General features: G+C 41.3%; 1 protein-coding gene across 3 annotated transcripts in view; it reads left to right on the forward strand.

The window, feature by feature from the left end:
- LOC116989013 (syntaxin-1A) overlaps positions 1 to 24,669 on the forward strand; it is a 199,711-nt gene that overhangs the window by 136,258 nt on the left and 38,784 nt on the right. For all 3 annotated transcript variants that reach the window (XM_033046126.1, XM_033046128.1, XM_033046127.1), the window contains exon 6: positions 11,955 to 12,063. In XM_033046126.1, the coding sequence (XP_032902017.1) occupies positions 11,955 to 12,063 (109 nt within the window). The remainder of the gene's footprint in view (positions 1 to 11,954; positions 12,064 to 24,669) is intronic.

Raw genomic sequence — 24,669 nt, forward strand, 5'->3', positions numbered from 1 at the left:
GCAGAAAGGGGACTACCAACCAAATCTGTTTTTGTTGTTTTACCCCCCGTTGCCAGATCCTGGCACCATTTATTTATTTGTTTATTTTTTAAATTACTATTGCACCTCATGCTTGTAATAGTTCCAGAAACGTAGACCACGTCTTTTGGAATTGGTCTGCTTTGCCTGCTAAGAGGAATCTCATCTCTTCCAGATGTAGTGTTTCAAACATATTTGATATCCACATTTTTATTGTTGGTGTGGGCGCATTTTTCCAGAATTTAAGTATGAGCTTTTTTCCCATTATTAGCCCGTAATTGAGTAAATTCTTCTGAAACACGTTTAGTTCAGGGTTACCTTCCGATATTCCAAAAATGATCCATTCTGGTTTTGGTACCAGTTTTATTTTGATTAATTTTGTAAAGATATCAAATATTTCATACCAGAATTTTTGGATTTTTGTACAAAAAACAAAAGAATGCTCTATGGTAGCTTCTTGACACAGACATTTATCACAGATGGGTGAGACATTAGGGAAGAGTTTATTTATTTTAGTTTTTGAATAATATAGTCTATGTAATGTTTTGAATTGGATGAGAGTATGTCGTACGTTGATCGAACATTTATGCGCCTGTAGTAAGTGATTATCCCAGCTCTCTTTTGAAATTTTTATAGCTAATTCTTGTTCCCAGTCTCTTCTAATTCCATCAGTTGTGGGTATTTCTATGTTTAAGATGATGTTATATAGGTACGATATTAGATTAACTGATTCCGCCTTTGTCTTCATTGCTTCATCCAGTAAGTCGGTAGGCATATTATGATAGTCTTTTGTATATTTTTTCAGATAATCACGAATTTGAAGATATTTAAAATATTGATTATTTTTCAAATTATATTTCAGTTGTAGTTGTTGAAATGATAGTAATTTTCCCAATTCATACAGATCTTCGAGCGTTTTGATTCCCATTCTTTCCCATTGTATAAATGATTTGTCTATAATTGATTGTTTAAACGATGGATTATTAACTATTGGTATTAAAAGAGATAAGTTTCTTAATTTTAGATTCTGTTTTATTTGTTTCCATGTTCTAATTGGGCTATGTATAATTGGATTTCTATTATAATTTTTGTTATTCAGATGTATTGGTGAGAGGAGAGTCGCTCCTATATTACACGGAGAGCAGTCCTCTCTTTCCATTACAATCCAGTCCACCTGCTGGGCAGAATTGTCCAGCAGGTGAATCATATTTTTAATATTTACTGCCCAATTATAATACATAAAATGAGGGAGCGCTAGACCCCCCAACTCTTTTCGTTTATTAAGGTGTGCTCTTTGTATTCTATGGGATTTATAATCCCATATAAAATTTGTAATGTCTGAGTCCAATTTTTTGAAAAACATTTTTGGGAGATACCTGTATATAGGTATTGATTGTAATAGGTATAGGATTTGTGGTAAAAAGATCATTTTTATAGTGTTTATTCTGCCTATTAGGGACATCGGAAGTGTTTTCCAGAATTTAATCAAATTATTTAGTTTCTTAAGTAAGGGATTATAATTGGCTTTAAACATATCATGGTAGTTTCTAGTAATTTCAATTCCCAAATATTTGAATTTTTCTGTGGCTATTTTAAAGGGGAATTTCCGGAGGTGTGTTGAGTCTTTTGGTTTTATCGACATAATTTCACTTTTGTTCCAATTTATTCTATCTTTCGATCCTGAGAAGGATCCAAAGTCCTCAATTAAATTTAATATGTTTGGTATACTAATTTGTGGTTTTGTGATGTACAATAGTACATCATCGGCATATAAGGATATTTTGTTATTTGAATATTTTGTATTATAACCATAAATATCCGGGTGTGTTCTTATTTTTTCAGCAAGGGGTTCAATTACCAGAACAAATAACAGCGGTGATAGTGAACATCCTTGTCTATTGCCCCTTGATAGTTCAAATTTCGAGGATAGTATATTATTAGTTAGTATTCTAGCCGTAGGTTTGTTATATAATAGTTTTATCCATGCGATGAAGTTCTCTCCCAATTGGAATTTTTGCAATACTTTAATCATATAATCCCATTCTACTTGATCAAACGCTTTTTCTGCGTCCAGTGAGATGATAGATAACTCTTGGTCATGAGATTTATGTGAGTGCATTATGTTAAGCAAGCGTCTCAAATTATTGAATGAATGTCTCTTAGGTATAAATCCTGTTTGATCCTCATTTATTAATCTACTAACATACCTGCTTAGTCTTCTGGCTAGTGTTTTCGCTATTATTTTTTGATCCGTATTTAACAAAGCAATAGCTCTATATGATCCTGGTTCTTCTATATTTTTATCTTTTTTAAGTATTAATGTGATCGTTGATTCTGCTAATGTTGCAGGTAAGCTTTATCTTATTGTTTCAGGTAAGCGTTACATCATTTCTACTGCAATATATTCTGTCTTGGGGAGGTGGACCAGATTTATACACATTATTCCAGAAGCAGTCCGACCAGGTCTCTTTATAATTGTAGCATGACATCTTTAGTCCTGTATCTAAATCCTCTGCAGTAAAGGATAATATATAATTTGCCTTGCTAATTCCTTGCTGTAACATCACATTAACTCTGAATGATTTGTGCACTCCCACCTTTCTCTGAACCCACCATGTTACTGTCTCTGGAGAACCAAGGGACTGCAGATGCTGCAAATCTGTGTAAAATCAAAGTGCTAGAGGAACTCAGCAAATCAGGTAACATCTGTGGAGGAAATGGACACACGGCATTTCAGGTTGAGACCCTTCTTCAGATCCTTTTGTCCTGACACGTCACCTGTGTGGCTCATCTTTCTGTCTCTCATCATGCATAACATAGATCTGTTTTTGTACACACATTGTATCCCATCAGCCATCTCCTAATTCATTCAGTTACCCTTCTCCACTCCTCAAAACTCTCTGCTCTATCTTTTTACAACACAAACTGCCATCCAGTTTTGCAGCATCAGCAAACACAGAGATTTTACACTTGGTCATCTCTTCCAAATCAGCGATTAGGAACAGCTGGAGCCCCAGGACTAATCCATGAAACACTGACCTACTCACAGTCTCCCAAACTAAACATAACCTATTTATTCTTTCTTCTTTCTGATTATTAACCAATCCTGAATTCGAACCAATATTAGTCTACTCCAATATTATTTCATCACTTCTTATGTGACACCTCATGAAAGACCGTGTCCATATACACCACACCCACTCATTTACCTTTATGCATTTTGCTCATTACAACTGCAGAAAATGCCAGCAGATTTGTTAAATGCAATTTCCCTTTCATGAGTTCATGTTGATTCAGTTAACCCTTTTATATTTAATCAGTGCCATATTACCATTTCCATAAGTAACATATTTTCTCAACTATTGAAGTTAAGCTAATTGGTCTATGATTCCTTCTTTTCTCTTCCCTCTTATAAATGATGGGGATAGATTTACTACCTTCCAGTCTGTGAGATCTGCTCGATAATTTGTAGAATGCCATCCACTTTCTCCATGGCCACATCTTTCAAATCATAGAAACATAGAAAATAGGTGCAGGAGTAGGCCATTCGGCCCTTCGAGCCTGCACCGCCATTCAATATGATCATGGCTGATCATCCAACTCAGTATCCTGTACCTGCCTTCTCTCCATATCCCCTGATCCCTTTAGCCACAAGGGCCACATCTAACTCCCTCTTAAATATAGCCAATGAACTGGCCTCAACTACATTATGTGGCAGAGAATTCCAGAGATTCACCTCTCTCTGTGTGAATAATGTTTTTCTCATCTCGGTCCTAAAAGATTTCCCCCTTATCCTTAAACTGTGACCCCTTGTTCTGGACTTCCCCAACATCAGGAAGAATCTTCCTGCATCTAGCCTGTCCAACCCCTTCAGTATGATATCAGCCATTAGATCCAATGTACACAAAATTGCTGGAGAAACTCAGCGGGTGCAGCAGCATCTATGGAGCGAAGGAAATAGGTGACGTTTCGGGCCGAAACCCTTCTTCAGACTTAGATCCAATGTGTTTGGTCCCATTAATTGAACTGATGCTATTCTCATTCAATGTAGTTCTCCATTATTTCCAGGAGATATTCTGTGTCTGCTTCCACAAAGACAAACACAATATGTTTGTTTAATTTCTCTGCCATTTCATTATTTCCCACTGCAATGTCTCTTGCCAGTATTATTTCCTAAATTGACACCAAGAAAGCACCAATACCTCTTTTTCCTCAGAAGCCTAAGGACACCCAGCATGTCTCCAATGACACTTACCAACTTCTACAGTTGCACCACAGAAAGCATATTTTCCAAGATGCATCACGACTTGGTATGGCATCTGTTCTGCCCAGGACTGCAAGAAATTGCAGAGTTGTGAACACAGCCCAGTCATCACACAAACCACTTTGCCTGCAACCCTCCCTACTATTAACTCCATCTGTGCATCACGTTGCTTCATAAAAACAGCCACCATAATTAAAGACCACTCATATCCCATTCATTCTCTCTTCTCCCCTCTCCCATTGGGCAGATGCACCAGATTAAAAAACAACTTCTTCCCTGAGGTTACTAGATTTTTGAATGGACCTCTCAAATGCTAGGAATGAATTTCCCATCTTGCAACCTACCTCGTTGTGGCCCTTGCGGCTATTTTTTATTTTACCTCAGTTTAATTTAGTTTAGAGATTCAGAGTGGAAACAGGCCCTTCAGCTCACCAAGTCTGTGCCGACAAAATGATCACTCATACACTAGTTCGATGTCATTCCACTTTCACATCCTACATATTAGGGCCAATTTACAGAATTAACCTACAAACCTGCTTTGGAATGTGGGAGGAAATCGGGGCACCAGGAGAAAACCACATGGCCGCAGGGAGAACGTACAAACTCTGTACAGACAGCACTGGTAGTGAGAATCAAACCCAGGTCTCTGGAGCAGAAAGGCAACAACTCTACCATTGCGATATTGTGCTGCTCCTGTACTTGCATTTTATGTGCAGCTGTAAAACTATACTGTACTCTGATTATTTTCTCTTTTGCACTACCTGATGTACTCATATGAAGTGATTTGCCTGGATAGCATGCAAGCAATGTTTTTCACTATATCTCTGTACAAGTGAAAATAAACCAATCCCAATCTATTTTTTACATATCCCTGTGAACTTTTATCATCTATCTTTGTTTCTAACCAGTATATTCTCAGTGTTGGATTTTCCCTTTCAGTCTGAAGAAGGGCCTAGACCCGAAACGTCACCACTTCCTTCTCTCCAGAGATGCAGCTTGTCCCGCTGAGTTACTCCAGTATTTTGTGTCTATCTTCGGTTTAAAGCAAAGATAGACACAAAATGCTGGAGTAACTCAGCGGGTCAGGCAGCATCTCTGGGGAAAAGGAATAGGTGACGTTTCGGGTCTACTGACAGCCAGGGGAGAGAGAAACTAGAGGTATGAAAAGATACAAAATAAACCAGAGCTGGCACCAATGGCCGAGGAGGCCACAATGGTCCATGAGATGATAACGATATGAAGAGTGTAGATGACAAGGGTGGGGGAAGGACAGCGAGAGAAGGGATGCGGGGGTCACTTGAAATTCGAGTAATCAATATTCATACCACTGGGTTGTAAACTGCTCAAGCAAAGGAATCGATTCCTTTAAAAGTGGGCCGGGTCATTGCTGATCCTATTTTGCATCAAGTTGACTACATAGTTGCTCTGAAGCAGACAAAAGCCAAAAGTGAAGACAACAACATTTTGGAAATAACCATGCCTGGTTCTCACCAAACCAAGATACTGCTATTGATGCTGAGATGGCCAGTTTTACTTCTCACGCCTACGACAATCATGTTGTACAAAGACCCTCCAACGCTGTACATTTTAATTCCTGCAAAATACAAAGTTGAAACAGAAGGATAAAGGTAGACTTTATTCACAGTAGAAATGGAAGCAAGTATTTTTATTTTGCATTCTTCAAGGATTAAAGATTATGACTTTGAACTTGTCAATACTGTGTTTTGAAAAATTAAAACAATTTTCAGTCATCTCCAATCTGCCTCCCCCAACACCCAGAACCAGAATGACGGAAATATATCTGACAAAATGGTTGCCCCTGGACAGCAATATTCTTGACATATTAATTCTCAGTTAATAATTGGGGTTTTTTTTAGTGTCAGGCCACACATATGAATTCATATTTATAATGAAATATTATCAGTAATGTTCTGGATTATATGGCATTCCATCTCAATGATTTCTTGGATGACTCACTCTTAAATTCTATCGAGACAGTTTCATTGTGATCATTGATGATACTAAAGTTATGGGCAGATGGAGATAAATAGCTTTATAATTACAAACTCCGTCAGCTGCCAAATGCAGCTCAGGCTCAGCAACTGTTTCGTCTACATCCACACCAGTTTTAATGGCCACACAAACATTTGTTCGGGAACCTTCCACAGTTTTTATCCTGGTTCTTATTTCTTGCAGATCTCTTTGTTTCAACTTCTTCTCAACTTTTACACTCTCCTCTTGTGGTCCTGCTTTTGGTTTAAGACCCTTAAACATTTCCTTCTGATGTGCTCCATTTACCCAGCTCTATCAATGTCCAATTCACTGGTTCACAGCCACGAGTCTCTTTCTATTTGGATGTCCTAACCTTTGCAGGACAGTGGGCAGCCTCCTGCCCCTTATCCTCTCATCCATATGCAAAATTCTACGCTTTACTTATATCGGTAGCCTCTTCTTACTATATCCAAATCTCCAACCTGGTGCAGCATAAGAATGGAGTGCACTGGTGCTACTTGAAATGCCTACCCTCCACAGTGTTGCTACTTGAAATGCTCCCCTATTCCATTGGGTTGGTCTCACCTGCATCCTGCCTGTTGTTCTGAAGGTTTTGTGAGCTTCCCCTGTTCCAGCTTCTCCCTCAATGTCACTTATACTCCACAGACCTATGCATAGTACCTCACCTAGGCCTGAAGGCATTTCATGAAGCCATTTCATTGCTTCAATTAGCTATCAATGAATGCATTGGGGAATGATCACTGGGATTGCCAATGCCCCTTCAGTTTATACTAAAAGCCATTGGTGTACACACCGAACATGATTCTATCTTAACCACTTCACTTTCATCAGTTTTAGGTTGAATTGTCAGATATTGGAATGAATTCTCCATTGAAGCATAATCATGCACATCCATCATCAATAAATGCTGTGAGCCAAAAGCACAGGTAATGTCTTGTTAATAATCTCCTCCACAGTACACTGTCTCCTCAGTGAGATTTACCCAAGGGAGAGCCTCAATCACAAGGTTATTAAAGAACAATTAGTGCAATTAAAACCTCTGCTGTGTGCATTTCCAAATACTAATTTTCCAAATGGCTGTAATTAAGCCCAGAGTTTGAAAGCTTGGCTAGTTATTTTCTGTTCCACATTTGAGGTATTTGTGTTGAATTGGGAGATGAAAGAACAATGACAAGGAGGCCTTTGACACCAAAATAACTTTCCACTAACTGATATTGGTGTCCATCCTGCCAAAGTATCTGTTGCACACGAACCATTAAAAGTGGGGAAACTTAGCTTGCATTAGGATCCTGAAGAATAAGATTTACCATTGAAGATAATATACCTAAAAGATCAGTTCGGGTATCGAGCGCAAAATATTTGGAGGAAATAAGTAGATGCGTGTGTAGAACGATGATTACCTCTTTATAAAGCATTGGGACAATATACTAGTTGAGGCCATTTCACCCCATAGCTTAAACCTTTGATAACCGAGGCTGGAGTTTCTAAAATTCAGGAGTATAAGAAATAAAAGCAGGAGTAGTCTGTTCGCCCACATCCATTGTTTGGTGACACCATGGTTGATCTCGTTTTTAGTCTCTTTCCTGCATGATATCCTTAACATTTAATTGCGTCCGACTCCAAAAATCCATGAATTTCATCCTTTGTAACCTGTTCTTAACCTATACCAAAGTCCTTTGAAGATGTACAGATTTATAATCTTGAGACGTGAGGAGTGCAAACTAATGATGTACAGAATTCCACAGATTCCCAATCCTCTGAAAATAAATTATTTTTTAAGCAAGTCATAAGTGTCCAACACCCACCCTCACCTCCACTCCCTCTCTCGCTGGGATCGACCACAAGAGACCAAACGGGGAAACATCCTCACCACGTCTTTAGTATCACTCACCATGTGAAATGTAACATTTCAATGTGATTTTGTCCGATTCGAATGGACTGTGAGTACAGGCCCCGTCTTTCCTCTTAATCTGACTTTCACTGAGGAGTTTAACATAATTGTCAGACACAAAATGTTGGTGTTACTCAGAGAGGTCAGGCAGCATCTCTCGAGAAAAGAAATAGGTGATGTTTCGGGTCGAGATCCTTCATCAGGCTTAATTGAACTTCATTAAGCCCGTCTGCTAATAAAGAGGAATTTCAACAATCAGGAGGCTGCGGAAAAATAAAGGGCATGTTTTTGGGTGGTATGAATTCAGAATTCTACAGCTGTTCCAGGTAGTTTTATTTTAAGTGGGCCAGTGGAGATGTAGGTCAGGTAAGACCAGTTTTGTTGAGACTCAATCAATTCTCCTATAGATAAATTTACCAGAATGTTGTGGGTCTGCAAGTAATATTTAATCGTCCTATTTTAATTAGCTTGATAAGAATTATGACATTGACCCGATGTTGACCCCCCATCAAAACTGTACCATTGCATCCCTATCAAAATAGTGAACTCCCTATCCAGGGAGTCCTATTTAAGTTATACAATTTAATTGTTAAATTAATTCATTCTGACTCCTTATGTACTCATCTGAATTTCTTCCTTTCAAATGAAATGAAGGCATCCTGATGTGCGTAGGGTCAAACCAATGTGAAGCTGGGTGACACCAAATATTGTTCCTGGTCAGAGAATGAAAGTAAACTTGGAAAGAACATTGGTTCTCCTGAGTAGTTTAGTGTAGTTTAGAGATACAGCATGGAAACAAGCCCTTCGGCCCACCGAGTCCATGCTAACCATCGATCACCCGTTCACGCTGGTTCTATGTTATATCACTTTCTAGTCTACTCCCTACACATTAGAGGCAATTTACAGAGGCCAATTAACCTACAAACCCTACACGTCTTTGGGATGTGGTGGATCGAACCACCTGATTGAAACCCCACAAGGTCGCAGGGAGAACATGCAAAGTCCACGCAGACAGCACCCGAGGTCAGGAACGAACCCGGGTCTCTGGCACTGTGAGGCAGCAGCTCTACCCGCTGTGCCACTGTGCCATATGTGTATAGTGCTCTTATATAATATGTAAATTCAATACCTGGCTCCTTCACACAGTCTTCAATCCTTTTGCTTCTGGTGAGGTCCTAACCCACCATTGTACTTCCTAATTGTCTCATATTTTTATTCCAGTGGAGGTCAAAACCTTGTCTCTTCAAAGCCAGATTCCTGTTGTTCTGCTGTTCCTTCTTGGTACACTATTAATTCCCGGTTGTAGACCTACACAAGCTCTGATCAGCAGGATTCTCTTTCTGCCGCACATTAGTTCATCGATTACTTCTGCTGTGCTTATTTATGGCCTATTCACACTTGGCTTCCAGTATTTTTGATCGTTCTATTCTTTCTTACATGTGTTATTACACATAAGGAGACATTCATGCCCATTGGGTACACGCTGGCTTCCAGAGGAGTGATTTCAGTTGTCCCATTTCCCCAGTCTTTATTTCCCTACCACCATCGTCTCACACATGCTCATCAAACCCCTTCCTTACACCCACCCCTATGGTGTAATTCACTGTCACCAATCAATCTACCAGCATTTATTTGGAGTGTGGAAGGAAACTGAATGAATGCTCAGAAGAAACCCACAGTCATGGATAGAACCTGCAAACATAGCATGAACAACACCTGAGGCCACAATTGAAAGCCGGAGACTGGGGCAATAAGGCAGTAGCACAACTGTTACCCGATTATGTTCCAGTACCACAAATTTCTCCACAAGGCCACAAGCCTCTGTGGTTGCATCGTACTGTTCCCCTCCTCATGTTTTTTATGGAATGCTTTACATTCTATATGCTTCCTTGAGTGTACTGTAATGAATACCTTTGAGTACCTTCTGTGAGTACCTTTTCTACTCCAAAGAAACCTAAGGAACAGTCAGTGATATGGAGGCCACATGGAGAGCTCCATTAGATATGCATTGCTTATTCAAGGTTCTTCTCAGTCTTTCATCATGTGTATGGGTCGGGTACTTTTCGGCGCCTCTGTTTATAATATCTGTACTCATCAGAACCCTAACCCTAACACCCCAAAACCCTAACCCTAACACCCCGAAAAGGCGAAACGGCGGTGCCTAAACGGCGGCGCCGAATGGTACCATTCCGATGTGTACGATGATGCACATGTGATTGAATGTGTCATGCAGTGAAGTCACATTTGTTTGCACATACTACACTGTTTTACTCTCTTGAAAAGAAAGAAAGAATGAAATCGGCATAACAACATTTACCAATTTACTAAATGAACCATTTTGTTGCCGTTTCAATTCTTCGATCTTCTTAATTGTGCTGATATTGCATATATTGACCCCAGATGCTCAATGGATGTTGTTGATATAACAACCATACCTGAACTTATTGGTGGTATCCTATCTCAACTTTTCAGTCATGTTTTATGTCGACTTATTCATCAATTGCATGGGTCACTTCAGGAGTGCATAAAATATATATATAATAATCTAATATATATAACTGCACGGTTTGGTTCCCTTATTTAAGATAGGGTATACTGTAATTTGAGATAATCAAAAAAGAGATTCACAAGGTTACTTCCTCAGATGAGAGGGTTGTCCTGTCATAAGCATCTAAAGCAATTAGATCTATATTAGATCTACATTCTTTGGAGTCCAGAAGAATAATGGGTGATTTATGAAAGATTATTGCATCAGTTCTTGCATAGAACATATTACAATACAGTTCAGGAATAAGCTCTTTGGCCTACAATATCCGTGCCGAACATGATGTCAAGTTAAATTAATCTGCTCTGCCTGCACATGATCGATGTCCCTCCATTCTATGCACGTACACATGTTTCTCCAAAAGCCTCTTAAATGCCACCATCGTATCTGCCTCCACCACCAGCCCTGGCAGCACGTTCCACACACCCACCACTAACTGAGTCATAGATAGAGCATGGAGACCGTCCCTTCGACCCACTGAGTCCGTGCTGACCATCAATCACTCACACTCATTAATCGTGACATATTAGCCATTTTAATTTATTCCTAATTTACGAATATTAGCCATAGGTCTACTGGTACTGCACAAGACAAATTATGTTTCATTTGATGAGACTAGGTTTATTTTCCTGGAGTCAAGGAGGCTGAGGGATGAATTTATGGAGGTGCAGAAAACCACAAGGGGCACAGATAAGGTGGATGATCTCATCCTATCTTAAAGGGAGCCTAAGACAAGAGGGCATAAGTTATGGTGAGAGTGAACGTGCTTACAGAAAGCCTGGGTGGTACCTTTTTTACAAGTGGATTTTAGGAACATGCTACCCAGGTAAGTTGCAGAAAGAGGTACGATAACAACATTTAAAAAGATAAGTTAATGTCCAGTTTAAGAACTCCTCCATGTTCTCCTCGAGAAAATAAAAAATGTGAATGAAAATAATTTATTCCTAATTTACGAATATAATTTTTTTTAATGAAATTGAGCAGCCCATTCTTTTTAAGATGAGAAATGCTATATTTATATTGTTGATTACAAAATTGGAAATTGCACAAGCAATGCGGTAAATTAAAATTTCTATGGGGTTGGAAAGGTTGTAAAAGTCAGTTGTGGAATCAGTCGTAGTGCATCCCTTGACTGGTGGGCAGTAGATAGCACTTGCTGCAGCAGCAAGAATTAGTTTTCAATCCAAAACTCTTCTTCCAACCTTGTTTCTTTTTGTTTGCAGCATTCTACACTGTCTCGTAAATTTGTGGAAGTGATGTCTGAGTACAATGCCACACAGACCGACTACAGGGAGCGTTGCAAAGGACGAATCCAACGCCAACTTGAAATCAGTGAGTCCGCTTTCTGCAGCATTTTTTGAGTAAGGGCCGGAAACGGAGCTCCCACACTAAGATAGTAGCATTCTTTGTGTTTTGTACTCGACCTGAATTTGTTGCTGATGTGGATCCGAAAGCAGCTGGGCCTTAACCTGTGACAGAAAACCATTATGAGTTGTGCCCCAAGCTCTTTCTGATCCGCAAATCCCATTACAAAACTGTGAAAGTGAAGGCTCGCTCTGATTCAGATCTACCTGTGGTCAGCAACACCTTGATTCCAAAGCCACGTCATGGCCACCAGCACCAGCACATAATTTGGCTTCCGTTTATCATAGCATGAATGAGAGATCTGCCCTTCTCATCATAACTGAGGGTGAGAGTCACCTCAAAGGCAGATTTGGTGACTTGCATCATTTGTCGTGGCATGGATGGATGTGTAAACTGATTGAAGAGCATTGTACCATTGTCGGTATTGTGCTTGCTGCCAATGAATGATATGGGCAATTGTTCATTGTTAATCTTCATACATGTGACTTTGTGAGGTGGAGGCTCATTCAGTGCTGTTGAGTCTAATTCATTAAGTCATTCTATGCTGTTGAGTCTAATTCATTAAGTCATTCTACATTGACAGTAAGATTGAGCCTGTATTTATATTACATTTACCCCAAAACATTTTGTGATTATTTATGCTATGTGATTACAACTGTAGGCAACTGCGTTTAGTTTAGAGATGGAGCTTGGAAACGGGCCCTGCATCCGACTCGGTCCACGCTGATCATCAATTAGCCATTCGACGTTGTCCCACTTTCTCACCTACTCCCGACACATTAGGGGCAATTTATAGAGGCGCATAACCAACAAACCCGCACATCTTTGGGATGTGGAAGGAAACTGGAGCACCCGGAGGAATGGGAGAATGTACAATCTCCACACAGAGAGCACTCGAGGTCAGGATCGACGCTGGATATCTAGCGTTCTGAGGAAGCAGTACATAGAAAAATAGGCAGTGATCAGTTAATCTCTCTTTCATTGATGGCGACAGCATTGGAATGGCTAAAGCATCTGGGAATTCTATTTTCTCCTTGATAATCAAGCATGTCCTCAGTTTAGTGACAACTGCATGGCAGTATCGCCACGGTTCTGTGCTCGCAAAATACTGCCCTACATTTCCACCGTAATTTCTGTCCTCAAATCATTGACAATGATCATCAATCCCAAGTAATTGCACTCAGTAGGAAAAACTGGGTCGAGTGAACTTTTTAACCACTCAAGAGGATCGTTAACAGAAAAGAAATAGTGTGTGGAAATAATGCAATTTTTTTTTTAATTCAATGAACGGCACACTGAAGAACCCAAAGGGTATTGGAATATAGGAGAAAATGAACAATATGAAACGATAGAACTTTATTTATCCCAGGAGGGAAATTGATCTGCCAACAGTCATAAAAACACAAAATACATGAAACATGAAATTAAAGTGACGAGTGGAAAGGCTTGGGGGATGTACAAAGGTTGGGAGGGGGGGGGGCGGGGGAAGGGGAGTCAGTCCCAGTCTAGCCCACGACAGAAGGGGGAGGAGTTGTGAAGTTTAATAGCCACTCGGAAGAAGGATCTCCTGTGGCGTTCTGTCCTGCATCTTGGTGGAACCGAAATAAAGCTATTTAGCCAGTCAGCACTGATTGCTGCATTATTCAAAGTCACTTTGGTACCTAAACCACTTTGGTACCTCAGTTGTTCACTGAGGCACCAACTATACTTAGAAGATGCTGAGTATTTCACTTCCACTTTATTGTCTAGTAGGTAATTTTGCTTTTCTAAAGCAGGACTTCCAAATTATACTTCACAATGCCAACAACGTTGCGATGCCCATTGCTGGGTTCATGTAAAACAACATTAGCCTTGGACACCGCAATTATGCTGTAAAATGACAGGACCACCACCCCCATGCCCACAACTCCGCCAATCTGATCACCCAGCTGTACTCTCACTGCCTCAAAAGCCCACAGTGATCTCATGGGGCGGGAATAAAGGCATATGTCCATCCTGCTGGCATCTAGCATCCGCGAGTGACATTACTTATCTCTAAATCCTGCTGTAATGCAAACCATCTAGTGGCAAAAGCATGTGGTGGAGAGATTGAAAAATTATGGAGCAGAGAGTGGGGAAATTGGAGCGAATGAAGAGGGAGAGAGGGATGGATGAGGGAGAATTGGGGGTAAGGGATAATAATAATAATAATAATAATAAATTTTATTTAATGGGCGCCTTTCAGACATCTCAAGGACACCTTACATAGTAATCGGAATAACATATAATCGGAATATAACAAGTAATAAAGACATCACAGAGACACAAATTAAAAACAGAATTCAATCCAAAAACAGAAAATCAAAAACACAGTGTGAAGAGAGAGTAGCGGCAGCCAAAGCGCGCCAGCGTCCACTCTCTCTTCACGGCAGCCATCTTGGACACAGACCTACAGGACTACAATTATACAAAAAAAATCATCCCCCCACAGTGGACTGCACTATGGAGGAAGGCACAATGTCCAGTCCCCACCCCATGTTCACCCCAAAGTCAGGCCTATTGAGGCCACCGCAATTGCCTCTACGGAGGCCCGATGTCCCTGGCCGTTCTCACCGGGTGGTCTTGCCCCGGCGTCGGGAGAGTCCTTTCGGCGGCTGGGCCACCTGGAACGGCCGCTTCCTGGTTGGATCCCGCAGCTGCCGAAGCCGACAAGGCCGCGCCGGTTTGGAGCTCCCAGGCTCCCGATGAAAAAGTCGGCGCCGCCTCTCCGCACTGCTGCCTCTCCGCACGCCGCCTCTCCGCTCCGCAGACCCGCAGCCCGGAGATGTTGCTCTCGGCGGTCCAGCGCGGCGACCCAGGCAAGGCATCGCCCGCTCCACTCCGCTCCGCTCCAGCGCTCCAATGCTGTGCCGCCGCCGAGGCCGAGGCCGAGGTGCTGGGCGGTCCCCGCCAGGAAACGGCGCTCCAAGCCCGCAGGTAGGCCACGAGGACGGGTCGACGGGCAGCCCGGAGAAAAGGCTGCCACACCGACCAGGTAGGGACCTAGAAATAAAGTTTACACCTACCCCCCACATTAAAAAGACCATATCCCCTACAAACAAAAAACAGGACTCACTAAAAACTATTAAAAAAACGGATTTAAAACGGACGGCTGCTGGCTAGCAGCCGTTCACGAAGATGGCTCCTATCTGATCTGCTGGTTTAGGGAGAAGGTCCAAGTTGAATGAGAAAGAAAGTGAGTAGGAGGTAAAGATCTATGCGCCTGTGTGCTCAGCAGTAAAAGTCCCTCAGAGAGTCAAGCAGACAAGCCAATAAGAATATTTTAAAGAAGATGCTGGAAAATCGAAGGCAGACAAAAATGCTGGAGAAACTCAGCGGGTGAGGCAGCATCTATGGAGCGAAGGAAATTGGCAACGTTTTGGGTCGAGACCCTTCTTGAAGAAAGGTCTCGAACCGAAACGTTGCCTATTTCCTTCGCTCCATAGATGCTGCCTCACCCGCCGAGTTTCTCCATCATTTTTGTCCACCAGCCAATAAGAAAGGATCCCTGGGATGCCTCCAACTTCTGCCAAATGATTAGGAGCCACTTACATGCAGGCTTCGGGTATGTGCAAGTTGTAATATGTGGCAGACAAGAACATTTATGCCTCCAAGTCATGGAGTAAGCTAATCTAATGTTATTGAGTATTCCCGCAGTGACTGGACCCGTACTGCTGTTTATCAGTTCACACTGCAGAGATTTTAGCAAAACAAGAATAAATCAAACTGTAGTGGAATACTGAGGAGGTGCTGCACCGTCAGAGGTCCTCCTTCTGATGGGTGTAATTCTATCCAAAGAGCATTTAGAATTTCATTTTTGTAGTCTGGCCATTGTTTATTACACTATCTGATCATCATCAGATTGATATTTATGTTGCACCAGTTATAATGCTATTTTATTGATGGTTTATATCAGTTCATTAATTTCTGGAGTCTTGTGAAATTTTAACTATTGAAGTGAAATCGTAATGGAATATTGTTCAGGAAGCCCTGATCTAAGGATCGAAATTGATCCTTACTGATATTGATCTGTATTTTGTGCTCTTATATTTCTCTCATTAGTTTGAAAACTAGGTCTGAATTTACCTCAAGCACTTTTTAATGCACCTCAGTGAGATGTCAGTTTAACTAATGTTCTTTACAGGCTCTCGGGGTTGAGGTTTACTTAAGCTTCTCTCGTATCTCATTCCTTTACGCATGGGATGTGTTGGTCTGGCATGCCCCATGCCCTCAAACTGCAATTGTACCAGTAATTTATAATTTCCTGAAGTAAAAATATCTTCTCTCTGTCCTTCAATTTGCTAAGCCCCTATTAAACACACGGATTGATTGTTTAACAAGCTTCTTGTGCTGAATTATCGAAATTCCGATGCAGAAGAAGACCAAATTGGTCCATTATGTCTGCACAGCCTGAGAGAGTTTGTATAACATTAACACCAATTTCCAGCACTGTGAGTAGTCTTGTCGGTTACGACACACACACTGCTCATTTAAATACTTTTAAAATGTGCTAAGGATTTCTTCCATAATATACTTAACACTGCTTACTGGAGGAAATGAATCCTCACTATTCAACAAATCTGAGGTTTATGAAATCTCTCCTTCACCTCTTCAATCCCAAAGAAAATAATTCTGGCCTAGTAATCCTTCCTCATAACTGAACTGCCCTGTCTTGGTTGATGTAGTGACCAAAATTGGGAAACAATTAAAAAAAAACCAGATAAACAACAAACAGGAGTTGGGGTTTAACATAGAGCTTCTTTCTTTAATTCCTCTCTAGCTACATCGTGGTGTCTGCCTTTATGTGATTCTCCTGATGTCCTCTATCTCTTTTCCTCACCTGCCTTCTGAATCTCTATGCTTCCTCCCCGAGAAGGGGTGAAAATAAGTTAAGTTGCTTGCCGGTACAGTCTGACAGGAGGCTTTTGCCTATGCTGGTTCATGCAAGGTTATTTTCTCTTCCGTCCCCCTTTCTTTCCCTGCCCTCATCCCTCACTCTGACCTTTCCCTCTGTTCATCTTTCCATCCTCTCCCACCCACCTCATCCCTCTTGCCGTTCTCATGTCTTCATACCTTCCTCCTTTTCCTCCATCTCCGACTTCCTCTGCATCTTGCTCGTTCTCCTGTCCTTCCTCTTTACTTAATGTCTTGGTGTCCATATCGAATAATGTTACCCGGCAACACGGGTAACATCAACGTGGGTTGGTAGTTTGTTGGCAAGCTAAATATTTTACTTGGGGCTTTGATGAATGAAGGCGAAACAGCTGTTATAACTGCAAGGGTAGATTTGCATAGAAAGCCCCATTCGTCTACATTAAATTCAACACTTCAGAAATATTCCATGATCCAATTTGGGAGCAAAACTCGCTGTAATATCCTTTACACTCTCCTGCCCTTTCCCTCTTTGTCTGTTGCCTGTAACTGTTCCCTTTTACACAAATGCAGTAGACCAAGCTCCAAGCTTATATTTTCTTCCAAATTCCTTTTTTCTCTGTTATGCCCACCAGCTATTTCCTCCACACTATTTTCATTAAACCACTTACAACATGCTCAGTATAGGAGTATTTGAGTATAGGAGCAGGGAGGTTCTACTGCAGTTGTACAGGGTCTTGGTGAGACCACACCTGGAGTATTGCGTACATTTTTGGTCTCCTAATCTGAGGAAGGATATTCTTGCCATAGAGAGAGTACAGAGAAGGTTCACCAGACTGATTCCTGGGATGTCAGGACTTTCATATGAAGAAAGACTGGATAGACTCGGCTTGTACTCGCTAGAATTTAGAAGATTGAGGGGGGATCTTATAGAAACTTACAAAATTCGTAAGGGGTTGGACAGGCTAGATGCAGGAAGATTGTTCCCGATGTTGGGGAAGTCCAGAACAAGGGGTCACAGTTTAAGGATAAAGGGGAAATCTTTTAGGACTGAGATGAGAAAAACATTTTTTACACAGAGAGTGGTGAATCTCTGGAATTCTCTGCCACAGAATGTAGTTGAGGCCAGTTCATTGGCTATATTTAAGAGGGAGTTAGATGTGACCCTTGTGGCTAAAGGGATCAGGGGGTATGGAGAGAAAGCAGGTACAGGATACTGAGTTGGATGATCAGCCATGATCATATTGAATGGCGGTGCAGGCTCGAAGGGCCGAATGGCCTACTCCTGCACCTATTTTCTATGTTTCTATGCGCAACATTTGAGAGTTGATAATGCTGGTTGGGATTATATATTTTGGCAAAGGAGCTATTGGTCATTTCTGCATGGGTCCTCTAATTCTATGCCAATAGCAAGGGTAGCAATTCTGGTAAGCTTCTCTGAGCAGACTGTCTTTTGACAAATGTTGATTGGAAAGCAGAATTCCCAGTGTAGCATGAAGCATTGGAGACAGATACAATGGGGCAGGTCAATGAACTGTAGATTAGCATATTGTAATGCCATTTTGGCTTTCTAAATCCTCAATCTAGTCAAATTGAGGTACGTCTTATGTAAATTCAAAAGAGGGTGAAGCTTCCAAATTACGTAGTATTTTGAGATTGGCCAATACCTATCGAAATGAAAATTAAATAAAAAAGATATTACAGGAAATGTTCAACCTGATGAATATTCTCTTCCTTTGGGAAGTGCCACATAATTGCATGGGTTAGTCTCATCAGGGCAGAGGGAGTGGGTTACTGTATATTTATGTGGGTCCTGAACCAGAAAACATGTTACTATGGCTGGTGTAAATGCAGCACCTGGTTCAACCACACTTCCACCCCTCCCATTGTTGAATGTAGTCCAATGCAGATCCCTTGCAGCTAACAATATTTTAAAAATGGCAAGGGAAAAAAAGCGACTACTTTGCAGATGTAACATGACTGCAGACTTGATTTGATTAGTGGTATTTAAGAGAGCCATCAAGAGTTTAATTTTCATGGTGAAAACGGTTGTGAGATGTGGTGCTGAGATTGTGAAGTTGTAATGTCTGTCAACTGCTATTGCAACAGGTCTTGTAAAACCTCTTGTGGAATTTGAGCTAGTGCCCTTTGCAGAGCCCTCTCACCTCAATCCCATCAATCATTGCCCTATGAGTAAACCGCTGACCACAAACTACCAGTGGTTTGGATATATTGCTCATTTAATACATGGAAGTTAATAGCTGGCTTTCAAACTTGCTTATATCAGTGATAATTAATATCATATCACAATAAGCCTAAGGAGGAAGAAACAGAATTCTAGTCCATTGCAAAATGGTGTTCTCTCAGAGCTATAAACATTTAACATGAAATATGATGTATTCTGATTTATTTTAGGCTCTATTAGAATTCACCATTAATAGGGTTAATAGGGAAAATAAGTGACACTGATTTTCAGTCAATTAACCCAATCAATTACTGATCAGCAAAGCTATGGGAGAATCAAAGTTAACAAAAAAAAAGATTTTTAATGGAAGCACAGAAATCAAGGGTGGATTGTTGTAATTCTGAGCATTGCCTTGAAGGAATGCCCTGTACAGCCTTCCTTACCTTGAAGGAATGCCCTGTACAGCCTTCCTTACCTTGAAGGAATGCCCTGTACAGCCTTCCTTACCTTGCAATCTTGGAAAAGGTGGGATGGAGTGTCTGTGAATAGCCTTTGAAAAGGTAGGTTGGGTTGGATCTGAAACATAAGCGATTGAATGGAAAGAGTGATCTGTTGTCCGGGTGTGAGTCTGTCTGTGTAACTGGTGTCTTCACAGAACAATGCAATAGAGAAATTAAATAGGAAGGGCACAGAAAATTCACTAGAAGTGGTCTCCCGAGTTTTCTCCAGAGATGCTGACTGACCCACTGAGTAACTCCAGCACTTTGTGTCTATCTTCGGTATATACCAGCATCTGCAATCCCTTTCTACAGGTAAAAATAGACCTGCTTTATCTGCAGGAAGATCAACACGGAGCCATCAAGAGTTACTGATAAATACTGAAAAAGAGCAAATAGTAAGGTATTGATATACAATATAATTGTTGCACACCTGACTCACCAAAATTATCATAATCAAATATAGAATAATCAGATATTGATGCACTACACAGGCTTCTACATTGATTACTGATGCACTGTAACATGTTACACACAATAACCACTCTTGCACAGTGAGATATTGATGCGAAACAGTATCAAGCAAGATACTGCGCTCCATCAAACAGCTTTCCGCACCGAGATGTGGAATCACTTCAATAACTTTATTTACGGGGCAATAAAATAATCAAACCTGCCCAAGGTATTGATATCCTAAAATAATCAGGCTTCGTCACAGCAACATTTTGAACATTGAAAGAACCAGTTTCACAACAGGATATGGTAACTGCAGTAACCCACCATGTGTATTGAGAGACCAATCTTTTATGAATTAAATATTGATATTCTGCAGTGAACGGACTCATACAGCAAGATATTCTCATAATGCCTTTAATAGCTTTACGAGGTGAGATATGGATAACTGCAATAACCAGCTTTTCACAGCAAGATACAACCAACTGCAATAAAAGCTGTACACATTGATAGATTAATAAACGACATTAACCAGTAATACATAGAGGACCACTGAAGGTCACCATATGCAGACTTATCCAACGTAGCATCATAAAAAATGTATGCCTCAGAGAAAGCCATCTAGCAAGAGAGTTTCAAGATTTTAGGAGTTTTCATAACCATCTTCATTGTCTGCAATACCATCTATTTTAGTCATCTGCAAATTTGTGAATTCTCATCCAAATCGTTGATATAGATGATAAACAGTATAGGGCTCAGCACTGATGCAAGAGAACAAGGCCAGGGTAGTTCTGGGTTCTTTGATAATATTAGCTGCCTTCTTCAGACAGTGCATCCTCTAGATCTCTTTTATGGTGGGGCATTCAGTAGCCGTGATAGACAAGAGTGCACTCTCCTTCATTCTTGAACGTTCAAATTACTAATGCAATCAGTCAGTATGCTCTCCTCTGTAGATGTTCAATGGTATATAAGGTGTGAATCTCCACAAAGCTCTGAGGAAGTATGGGCCGAGGTGAACTTTCTTTGCGATTGCATTAGTGTGCTGAGCCCAGGATAGATAATCTGAGATGTATATGCCCAGAAATATGAAGCTGTTGACCCTCTTCATCGCCAACCCATCCCAACCTGATAAGCCACGTCTTCGTAAAACAGCCAACATAGCATTCCCTCAAAACCCTTTGGTAAAGCAATTGGTTGGTAAGGGTATCAGGGGCTGTGGAGCGAAGGCAGGAGATTGGAGTTCAGAGAAAAAGATAGATCAGCCATGATTGCATGGCGGGGTAGACTTGATGGACCAAATAGCCTAATTCTGCTCCTAGACTTTAGGAAGTAGTCGTGCCCTTGAATCCTCCATCTTATTTTCCAGGGACTGTACATTGGCCATGAGGATGCTAAAGAGGCAGGTGGGATGTAGGCTGTATTCCTTCATTCTTAATTGGAGTCCACCTCAGTTACTATGTTTCTGGCCACATGGGAGGTCTCCAGGCATTATACTTACTGTATATAGACATTAAAAGCTGGAGTAATTCAGCGGGACAGGCAGCATCTCTGGAGAGAAGGAATGGGTGACGTTTTGGGTCGAGACCCTTCTTCCTGTACTTGAGCTACATGGGATTGGGATCTCTGTGTCTGTTGGGCGATGGTAATTCATCGAACTGGTCAATAAGCGGCAGGCTGCTCTGTGATGAAAAAAAATAAAGATAATATTTCAGGCAAACGACTCTGCAAAGTTATCTACCTAAAATGAAGAAATGTAGTGACTGAAAGTGTTGCAAATTTTCTTGACAAACCATCTGTGCTATTGATGATTTTAATGCATAAATGGAACTTTCGCTGACCACAGGCTCCAGCTGAGAACATACACAGATTCAATACTGGACATACATCCATTGTTCTTGATAGAGCAGGTCAATGTTTGAGTTTCCTAGACACAAGCACTGTGAGGAAGAACATGTGTGGATTTTTTTTTCCCAGTGCTCATTCTCAACAACAATTCTGCACCAGAGACATGCATCATTGTAAGGCTTGGGTTATTTTGAACTGCTTTTTAACTCAGACATTCTCTCCTGAAGGATTCTCTATGTCAGCCTGGCGCTGCCTCGGAGACAGTAGTGCTCTGACTTTATCCGTTGAAGGCGTTCTTCCCATTCCTTTCATAGTACAAAAGTATTTCTGTAGAGTAGTCACGTTAGGAAAGACAGCCCCCCCCCCCCCCCCCCCCCCCCCCAAATTGCACAAAGCTAACTCCTGCCAACAGCAGTGTCAGAGCGAACAGCTAATTTGCTCACATAAGTGATGTTTAATGAGAAATAAATATTGGGCAGGACATCTGGGATGGACTTCCTGCTTCTCTTATAAGTGTTTTATATGCACATCAAAGAGCAGATGGCAACCCTTTTAAATATTTCATTTGGAAGATGGCAGGCGAGTTCCCACTCAGCGGAATCAGTCGAGCTTCTCTGTTCAATATACTGGAATGGGAGCTGATCCCATGGAGTCGGGGACTAGATCTTAATTCCACATAATGCTTGTGAAAATGCTATATGAAACAGGCTTCAGGACGCTATACATTTGAAAAAAAGGTGCTGGTTTGAAAATTCATGCTAGCACGATATTTATCTTTTGACCTCTCACTCTTGTCTCATTGTATTCGGATGTCACACTGTTTATCATCTCATACAAGAGGGCATATTGTAGATATTACTGTTGTAACATCAAGAGAGAGCTTATTTGACATGTGCACCAAATATGAACCAGAATAATGAAATTCCTACTTGTTGTTTCTGAAGGTGGCCTAGATCATTGATATTAGCTGCCTTCTTGAGGCAGTAATTGCTGTTGATACAGGCTTGTTGTAGGCACAGGGCTTGGCCAAACCCCTGGCCACCATTGCGACCAAGTTGGGTTGTGGGGGGGGGCAACTAAACCTCGTTCAAAGACTGTAGAAGAGGAAGGGCGCCACAGTGGAGCAGCGGTAGAGTTGCTGCCTTACTCAGCCGGAAACCCAGGTTCGATCCTGACCTCAGGCGCTGTATGTACGGAGTTTGTACGTTCTCCCTGTGACCGCGGGGGTTTTGGCTGGGTACACCGGTTTCGTCCCACACTCCAAAGACGCCCAGGTTTGTAGGTTAATTGGCTTTGGTAAAAATTGTAAAAATGTTCCCTAGTGTGTAGGATAATGCTGGTGTATGGGGTGATTGCAGATCAGCGTGATCTTGGTGGGGCAAAGGGCCTTTTTTTCTGTGCTGTATCTCTAAAGTCTAATACCTTCTATGGTGGAGAGATCTGTGCCCATGATAGACTGGTCAATGTCCACCACTTTCTGCAGCCTCCTTTGTTCTTGAACATTTGAGTCACCAAACCAAGCCACGATGCAACCAATTAGTTTGCTCTTCATCTTATAATTGTGGAAGTTCAATTGATAATTTGACAACATGCTGAATCTCATCAAACCTCTGAGGAACCACAAGCATTGGTGAACTTTCTTTTTGTTTGCATCATTGTGCTGTGTCCAGGGCAGATCGTCAGAGATGTGTTCACCCAGGTACTTGAAGCTGTTGACTCTCTCCACTCTATTCTGCCAATGAAGACAGGTGCAGATCCCTCAGCTGTCCCTTGCTGAAGTCGACAATCAGCTTCTTGGTCATGTTACTGTTAAGAACAAGAGTGTTGTCCTGGCATCACTCAACCAGATTATCGATCTACCTCCTGTACTCTGCATTACCTGTTATTCATCGAATAATGGTGGTGTCGTTGGCTTTGTTAAAAATGGCATTGAAGATGTGTCTGGTTACATAGTCATGTGAACAGTAACAGTAAAACAGAGGACTATGCTGTTCTCCAAAAGCTAGTTGCTCTCCCCCTCCCGTTTGTCCTGGTTCCCATTTTCCTCCTGAGTATCTTGAATGACCTGTGGGAAGAATGAACAAAGGATCTGGATGGCAGCGTTCTATTGACAGCCCATTGGAGAAGGTTGGACCCCTGAGCTGGAGCACTGAGAGAGGTCAAAGCAGATAAATACTCCTCTGGTGTTGAACTCTCGCCACCCACCTCGGCCTCCAATGTTCTCATGGTTGCATGTCAGAGGAACAGCACGTCACCTTCTCTTCAGGAAGCTTTAATCTCCCTTGTTCCTTTGTTCAGGATTGTCTGGCATCGTATCCTGAAAGGGTACAAATAAAGGACCATTATGCTTTCTGTTATTTGGATGTAAGATTCAATGAAACTTGCATGTGTCTGTATTTTTCCAAGGGTTTTTTTCTGCAAGACTTCTGATGAGCTAGTTGTGGACTTAGATACGAGGGCATCCAGTGCTGGCTGGGTGAGGAAGAAATTAAGAAATCAAGGATGATCATCCTTTTTCTGCTTTGCTGATGTTGTAGTTTGGGTTAGTTTAGAGATAGAGCGTGGAAAACAGGCCCTTCGGCCCACCGAGTCCGTGCCTACCAGCAATCCCCGCACACTAACACTATCCTGCACATACAAGGGACAATTTACATTTATACCAAGCCAGTTAACCGACAAGACATCATGAGATTTCTTGTTCTG

This window comes from Amblyraja radiata, chromosome 28, assembly GCF_010909765.2.
Source record: "Amblyraja radiata isolate CabotCenter1 chromosome 28, sAmbRad1.1.pri, whole genome shotgun sequence".
Classification (NCBI taxonomy): Eukaryota; Metazoa; Chordata; class Chondrichthyes; order Rajiformes; family Rajidae; genus Amblyraja; species Amblyraja radiata.